The sequence below is a fragment of the Physeter macrocephalus genome, chromosome 11 (genome assembly GCF_002837175.3).
Source record: "Physeter macrocephalus isolate SW-GA chromosome 11, ASM283717v5, whole genome shotgun sequence".
NCBI classification, from domain to species: Eukaryota; Metazoa; Chordata; class Mammalia; order Artiodactyla; family Physeteridae; genus Physeter; species Physeter macrocephalus.
In genome coordinates, this window is record NC_041224.1 from 69,178,412 (window position 1) to 69,186,986 (window position 8,575).

General features: G+C 50.2%; 1 protein-coding gene across 7 annotated transcripts in view; it reads right to left on the reverse strand.

Moving 5' to 3' along the window:
- The window catches only part of DNAJA4 (DnaJ heat shock protein family (Hsp40) member A4), a 15,864-nt gene extending 12,407 nt beyond the window's left edge, over window positions 1-3,457 (reverse strand). The window contains exons 1-2 of one of the 7 annotated variants that reach the window (XM_007103465.4): window positions 3,278-3,449; window positions 2,760-2,898 (exon numbers count right to left, since the gene is read on the reverse strand). In XM_007103465.4, coding sequence (XP_007103527.1) covers window positions 2,760-2,898; window positions 3,278-3,348 — 210 coding nt within the window. In that variant the 5' untranslated portion in view covers window positions 3,349-3,449. The other 6 variants (XM_028495148.2, XM_028495149.2, XM_055088158.1 and 3 more) reach the window with 6 other exon arrangements.
- Window positions 3,458-8,575: the final 5,118 nt, after the last annotated feature.

The window sequence follows — 8,575 nt, forward strand, 5'->3', positions numbered from 1 at the left end:
GCCGCTGAGCCTGCGCGCCCGGAGCCTGTGCTCCGCAACGGGAGAAGCCACAACAGTGAGAGGCCCGCGTACCGCAAAAAATAAAAAAAATAAAATAAAATATTCAGTGGCGAGGAAAAAAACCCTATGTGCCAGGATGACCATGTACAATCACCCTGGAGAAAGCCTGGAAAGAAACACAGGGACAGCAGTTACAGTGATGTGTACTTGGTGGGTTTTCCTCAACATTCTGAAATTTTCTGCACTGTTAGAAGAGAGCATATGCTCTCTTTTATGATTTTTTAACTTAAAAATCTATTATTCAAACTAAAAGTTACAGTAAAATTGGCCCAAAGACCAAACTCATCTCAAAAGCTGGCTGGGGTTAATAGCCAAGAACATAACCCCTATCACGGCCCCTGAAAGGGACTCGCTTACTGACCCGCTGCCCGTGTGTCTTTCAGAAAACCAGCTGCAGAAAAGTAGAGACTCCATACAGAACACCTGACAACAAACACCGGCTGCCCAATGCTTAGCAACATAGGACAACAGGCCACAAAACAAAGACCAACACCCTAGTAGCCTTCTCAGTTGCCCTGGAGCAAGGGGGAACGGACTGGCTCAGTCTGTTTTTGAAGAGACATTAATACAGTGACAAACTTGGGGGGAAAAAATAAAAAGGTTCCACCTATGAACAGATAAAGTGGACAAGAACTACACACAAACTTGCACAAAAAAGAAAAGGCCTACACAGTGTGCCCAGCACACAGCAGGACCAAAAAGGAGGTATCTGGTGAGTGAATGAATGAATGTGTCCTCTCTAGGGAACTTTACAGCAGTTTCTATAAATTGTGTCCCCAGTCTCCTTAACCCCTTTCGTTTCTAAGGAATACAGGTAGCAAACAAGGAATCATAGTTAAATTAGGATGAGGACTAGGCCAGTGGTTCAGCCTATGGTCAGAGGCCGGAAGAAGTTTTAGCTGAGAACTAAATTAAAGGGTTTTATCCCCTTCATGGAAGGTGGGAAGGGAAAAGTATTCTTGGAACATCACAGAACCCCCCACCTCTAAGCTGAAAGGGACCCTCCAGGCACTTCAAGAGCCTCACTTAAGTGACACTAATTCAGTATCTGGCTATAAAGAAATATTAGTTTAAAACAAATCAACCACCTCTGCTCAGGCAGGATTTGCAGGGCAACACCTACAGAAATGTAGTACAGCTTAAGTCCAATTTAAAAAAAGCTTCAGAACACCAAGAGCAGACACACTCCAATGGCACACGGCCATGACTTACTCTTGGAGAGTGCCATGAGATCTGACCTGAACCAGGGTCAGAAGGCTTTCCCACGTGCCGCCTCTGAAACCTGAAATTAGAAGCCTGGGTGAGCTCTCCTTAAAGGCTACTCTCAGAAACAGCCTACAGTGAATTGAGGGAGCACATCTATGAATCACCAACACCACGTAGAAAGCCAGTGACTTTAAAAGCTACAGTAAGCCACCTAAATATAGATGAGAAAGAACACGAGTAACAGACAAATGGTCTTCCAGGAAAGCATTTTAAACTTGTGACAGCGACACTCGGCACCTGTGGCTAAATATAAATATCCTATCACTGTTGCCACCCAGCCAACCTTCTTTAGGCAGGTTTCTCCAGCTTGGAAAAGCTAACACAGACAGGTATTTTGATACTACAGTCATTTCCACGAGTCTAAATGCTAGACAGGTAATCTATGGCTTCAAAAGTGGCCCAGGTGTCATTGCTATCAGCTACCACAAAAGCCCCACCTCCCGAAAGCCATCTAGAATATCCCAAGTTTTATAAGAAAATGGCAAGAAGTCAAAGGAGGAGTGGGAAGGCCAACAAGCTTTCCCAAGGATCAATGCCTGATCTTTCTAATCACCTATTCTGGTGGGTAATGAGCTTCCTTGGGCATAAAAAGCAGGTTGACTCTTTTCCTGTGAACTGGATGAAAAAGTTTAATTGAGGCCTCTATGATGCAGAGCATTTTCAGCCTATTATTATTGGTACTTAGGATCCACTGCGGGTCATTTGTCACAGGAATCCTGTAATGTTCATATAAAATGATGTGTTAGGTTACAGATCTCCATGTCCCTGTTTAATAAAGAAAAGGTGATTATTCAATGTCTGACAACCTTGATCAGGCAGGAGACAGGCACACAGAACACAACCAGTCGGCCATTCTCAAGAAGGACACCGGGTTTGTCCAAGATACTAACTCAGATTAAAGAAACTCACCTCTAGAGCTTATGCATCAACAGGGAATATGAGCACAAAAATAATTCAACCCCGGTCGTCCCCAGCAAGTACACAACTTCTTCTGGTCGCGTGTGCCTCAGTTTCCCGGCTTGCTGGCTGCCTTTCCGACAGGAATGCCCGCAAACCCTAGGAGAACTGGGCCCCCACGTTTCAGTCCCGGCCCTCCCCGGCGTTCGGAGGGGCCCTTGTGGAGCGAAGGGAGGAATGAATAGGCTGCGCGGGGGCTCACGAGGGGTCCCGGCGCCTCGGGCCCCGGCACCAGCCCCGATGCCCAGCCCGGCGAGGCTGGGGCTCGGCGAAGCGCCCTCCAACTGACCGCGCCGCGGCCCCTCCGCCTCGGACCACCCCCGGCCCCGGCCCGGCCCCGCGGCGTGGTGCGCGGCACCTGGCGACCTCCTCTCCAACAAACGAGGCTCGGGTTCCCCGCCGCCTTCAATAATTCACAGCCCCCGAGCTCCGGGCTGAATAATTGACGGCGGGCCCCGCGCGAGCCCGGCCCGCACCTTCTCGCCCTCATCCGGGTTCTTGTCCGGGTGGTACTTGAGCGCCAGCTTCCGATAGGCCTTCTTGATCTCCTCCGGGGAGGCGCTGGGCTTCACCCCCAGGATGTCATAGTACTGGGTCTCCTTCACCATCTTTTCTCTGCAGGGCGGGGCGGGCAGGACGGTCAGCGCGCCCCGGACGCTCCAGCCGGGCCCCTGGCCCGCGCCCCCGCCCCCGCCGCCCGCCCGCGGGTCACGGTCACTGTCACGGTTGCCGCCGCCGCCGCCGCCCGGGGCTCCCTCCCGCCTGCGCCGGGATACCCTCCTCTCCCGGCACCGCCGCACTCGAGCCGCCGGCTCCTCCGCGGCGGGTTTTATTCAGCGCCGGCGGAAGGTTCCGCAAGGAGACAGTGACGCCACAAAAGCCCAGAACCTTCGCGGAGGTTCCGGCGGCGCCTGGGGCTGACTGGATGGGGCGCTGCGGCGGGTTAGCGGCCCGGACCCCCGACGCCCCGGCCCGGCGTGACCCCCCGGCTCACCCGGTCGCCTGTTCCTCCGGCCTGTAGTCTGGGTTCCCGGAACTCCAGTTCTGACCGCCGCCCCGGGCCATGTTGGGGGGCTTGGAAGACGGCTTCGGAGTGGAGGGCGCCTTCCGACGGCCGCCCCGCCGCCCCGGGGCCGTTCTTTTTCCCTCGCGTGGGTCCGTGGGTCCGGCTGGCTCGAAGATCAGGTGGCCTGCAGGGCAGCGTCGGCGGGAACCCTGCCCCGAGGGGTTGGACTGGGAGGGCTGCGCCCCGCCGTCCCCACCCGGCCTCTCCCTGGGGGTGTGGCCGCCCTCTGTTTGGTCATGTCCGGGATGCGCCCTGAGGCATGCCTCGGATTGTTGCGTTTTTTGAGGGGTTTGGAGTGGGTAGGGGCCCTCTACCGTGCTGGGGTCGCATTTCCCGAGGCCATTTCCTGAAGCTGCTGGCGCCCCCGGGGCGTCTTCAAGGCTGAGGTGAGCCTAAGCCCTTCCAGATACGTACAGTGGTGCTTTGCTGGCCCCAGCTGTGGACGGTGCTCTCTCAGCTGCCCACAACTGGGAACCCTTGACGTCCCCCAGATGTGGGGAGTGACGCCCGTTAGATGTGAGCAGCGACGTCCCCCAGGTCTCCCAAAGGTGGGCAGTGCCCCCTCCCCTCTGAACCACCAAGGTTGGACCATGCTCGTGGACGCAGTGGGCGTGGGGGTGGGGTGGGAGAGCGGTTCTGGAGACTGCAGCAGGACCCTCACTGCCTGGTACAGTAACAGGTCCCTGACTTCCTTCGGCTGTGCCCAGCTCCCAGCAGGTGCCTGGTAGCAAGGATCACCACCCACTGCAGGAACGTGGGCGTGGAAAGCAGCACTATCAGAGAACTGCAGGCCTTCTTGCTCCGGCCCAGCCTTGACTTCTGCCGATGGTACACTGTGAGGGAGGGTTGGCCACTGCTCACCTGTCTGGGATCCCTTGGCCTCGTTTTGGGTCCTGTGGCAGAGGCAAGTACTATCCCCTCCTCCACGTGTTCAGTGGGGGTGAGAAATGACTTTTAACTTGCAAGAGAAATTAAGCTGCTCATTTCTGTTCTTGGAGACATTGCTTTTCCCCCCTCAATTAGACCTCTGAAGAGCAGTAACCTTTGGCAGAGAACTCAGAGCTGGAGGTCAACAAACTTGATTCCATCCCCAGATGTTATTAACTATATGAGCCTTAGCCTCTCTGAGCTTGTTTCCTCATCAGCAGGACATGGTCATTGCCGCCTGCCTGCCTGCCTGCCTTCCTAACAGGGCTCTTGCAAGGATCACATGGGATGATCACTGTGAAGGCTTCTAGCACACAGTGATCATCCAAATCTCAAACCTGGCTGTTCATAGGGATCACCTGGGAGCTTCTAAAAATCCCAGTGTCCAGGCTGCACCCCAGACCAATTGCACCAGAACTTCTGGGGGTGGAACCCAAGCAGCAGTACTTTTAAAGCTTCCCAGGTGATTCCACTGAGCAGCCAGAGCTGAGAACCACTGCCCTGCACCACACATTTATCCAGACTCAATAGTCTGGACCAGTGACACTGGCAGGAGGGGCATTTGTGGGTGGTCAGAGCCTATAGGCATCGAATGGGCCTATGAACTCTGGAACCAGTGAGACCTAGGTTCCAGTTGCTACCTCTGGCTGCCTGACCTTGGGCAGGTGATTTAACCTTTCTGAGCCTTAGATTCCTCAACGTTTTTATGGGGATAATGTTAAGAGTACTACCTCATAAGCTCCTGAAGCACCTGGCTCATAGTCTCATCACACGATGATGCATTATGTTCTTTTCACTTTTATCTAAGCTGAAGAAGCTGACAAAGATTCTCTCCTTTATGAAACTCTAGCCAGGCTCCTCTGAGCCCTCTTCTCAATTAGGCCTCAGCCTTGGCCTGTAAAGACTTGAACAACCACTAGCATAGTTTCTAATAGCTCAAGGCTACCTCCCTAAGATGTCTCTAACACCGCCCCCCCTTAAAGTGCCTGCCTGAGAAAAGGCTGCCAAAAATTTTTACTGTTTGTTCCAGCCAACACCTGAGGACACCTGAGGACAGAGCCTCTGTCTCCCAGTCTCTGTGAGAAAGTAGAATTCTAACTTCAATAATACCAGCTAGCAGACACCACTGGCCTAGTTGCATTTACACTTGACCTTTGGTAAGTTTTCATTTCTCTGACTCTACTGAGCCCCCAGGTGCCTCCCTCCGTTCTTCATTTTCACTTTAAAATACCCAGATATTTCTGTTCAAATTAAAGTTGAGTTCAGTTCATGCTGGTCTCTCTTCCCTATTGCAATAGTTACTACTGATTAAAATCTCTCTTTACCACTTCAGCCAGCATCCAGATTTGTTTACGTTTGACAAAGCCTCTGATGTTCTAGGACATTGTTTCCTCGAATTATGCATGGGAGGATTTGAGGCTGTGCACAGACATTTCTTACTTTATCAGTTATGTGTTTATTTTCATGGTTCACTTTTTCTGTATTGCAACCTTTATTGCAAGTGACATTGGTTTTTGAGTCACAGAAGGCAAGGTAAAGTTTCCTTTTTATTTAGGTTAAAAAAAGTAGATGGGGACTTCCCTGGATCCAGTGGTTAAGACTTCACCTTCATTGGAAGTCAGGGGGTGCGGGTTCAATCCCTGGTCGGGGAGCTTAGATCCACATGCCTCACAGCCAAAAAACAAAAACTAAAACAGAAGCAAAAAACTAAAAATAGAATTACCATATGACCCAGCAATCCCACTACTGGGCATATACCCAGAGAAAACCATAATTCAAAAAGACACATGTGGGGATTCCCTGGTTGTGCAGTGGTTAAGAATCTGCCTGCCAATGCAGGGGGCACGGGTTCGAGCCCTGGTCTGGGAAGATCCCACATGCCGCAGAGCAGCTAAGCCTGTGCACCGCAACTACTGACCCTCCGCTCTAGAGCCCGCAAGCCACAACTACTGAGCCCATGTGCCACCACTACTGAAGCCTGTGCGCCTAGAGCCTGTGCTCTGCAACAAGACAAGCCACAGCAATGAGAAGCCTGCGCACAGCAATGAAGAGTAGCCCCCGCTCACCACAACTAGAGAAAGCCCGTGTGCAGCAACGAAGACCCAACGCAGCCAAAAAAAGAAAAGAAAAAAAGACACATGCACCCCAATGTTCATTGCAGCACTATTTACAATAGCCAGGTCATGGAAGCAACCTAAATGCCCATCGACAGACAAATGGATAAAGAAGATGTGGCACATATATACAATGGAGTATTACTCAGCCATAAAAAGGAACGAAATTGGGTCATTTGTATTGACGTGGATGGACCTAGAGACTGTCATACAGAGTGAAGTAATTCAGAGAAAGACAAATATTGTTTATTAATGTATATGTGTGGAATCTAGAAAAATGGTACAGATGAACCGGTTTGCAAGGCAGAAATAGTGACACAGATGTAGAGAACTAACATATGGACACCAAGGGGGGAAAGTTGGGGGGTCGGGGTGGGATGAACTGGGAGATTGGGGTTGACATATATACACTAATACGTATAAAATAGATAACTAATAAGAACCTGCTGTATAAAAAATAAAAACAAACGAACAAAAGGTTCTTGTGCCGCAGTGGTTAAGAATCCTCCTGCCAACCAGGCCTCAGCACAGCTGGGGCTGCCGCTCACAGTAATCACTATTTTTTTTTTTTTTTTTTTAGTAATCACTATTGATTGAAAGCTTTATTTAGCCTTCATCTGCACCCTCCTAGTGGATAAGGTTTTGCTACATTTTACTAGTGAGGTTGAGAGATGTATCATTTGTTTCTTGTTCTGTCCCCTCCCCCAGTATGAAACTGTGAAATTTGTGATTTGTTTAAACTCTGGTGAATCATAGCTTAGTTTACATGTCCAGCTAATTTGTTTCTATACATTTGTTTGATTCTCTTTCTCCTTCTCTCAGGGCTTTTACAAATATACATATATATAGATCTTCTGAAAAGTTTTTTGAGGTGCACATTTCTCACTTTTGTTTTTCTCTTTGATTTATGGACACGATGCTCAGATTCAATCACTACATGAAACTCCCGGCTGTGTAAACAAAACAAAAAATCCAAAGGGCTGTTTTTTCCATCAGCCCTGGGGAAGCTATGTGATGGTCGGATGCCGGTTTCAGAAAGTTTCACCATTCTTTCCACCCTCTGTTCCTCTCTTTCCTCCAGAAGGAAGTTGATCCTAGTGATTTCAGCCCATTCATTAAACAGGAAACAATAATAAACGTGTAGAATTCATATTTTTCTAAAGGGAACTTAAAAACTGCTACTACGTTATGTACAAAACTGGTTTATGCCACATGAACACAGAATCACAAGTTCGGTTTTGGTACTTTTTGTTCCACTTTGTGTTCAGTTGTATAGTACTTCCAAGTTCAAAATGAGAAGAAAAGCTGTTCTGTATCAAACCGTCTAAGTAATAAATGTTATATCTTAAAGATGGAAGGGCTTCCCTGGTGTGGTGGTTGAGAGTCCGCCTGCCGACGCAGGGGACACGGGTTCGTGCCCTGGTCCGGGAAGATCCCATGTGCCGCGGAGCGGCTGGGCCCGTGAGCCATGGCTGCTGAGTCTGCGCGTCCAGAGCCTGTGCTCCGCAACAGGAGAGGCCACAGCAGTGAGAGGCCCGCGTACCGCAAAAAAAAAAAAAAGATGAAAAAAAAAAAAAAATCCGCCTGCCAATGCAGGGGACGCAGGTTTGAGCCCTGGTCTGGGAAGATTCCACATGCTGCGGAGCAGCTAAGCCCGTGTGCCGCAACTACTGAGTCTGAGCTCTAGAGCCCATGAGCCACAATTACTGAAGCCCCACGTGCCACAACTACTGAAGCCCATGCACCTAGAGCCCGTGCCCCGCAACAAGAGAAGCCACCGCAATGAGAAGCCCGCGCACCTCAACGAAAAGTAGCCCCCGCTCGCCTCAACTAGAGAAAGCCCGCATGCAGCAATGAAGACCCAGTGCAGCCAAAAATAAAATAAAATAAAATTTTAAAAATAAGTAGATAAATATGTCAGGTAAGCAGTATAAGTATATGATAGTACAGGTGACACAAGGATAAAGCAAAAATGACGGTACTTGGGAATTAGGGAAATGCTGATCCAATTCCACACCCTCACTTTACAGCTGAGGAGACTTCTACACAAAGAGGCAAAAGTAAAAGTCATAGATTGGGCATTTTCCCTGACTCCCAGTACCAAACTCCCCGTGTGACCCTGGGTGGAAGGAGAGTCAAAGCAAGCACAGAAATAACTCTTGCAAAGGCAGCCTGGGACAGGCTC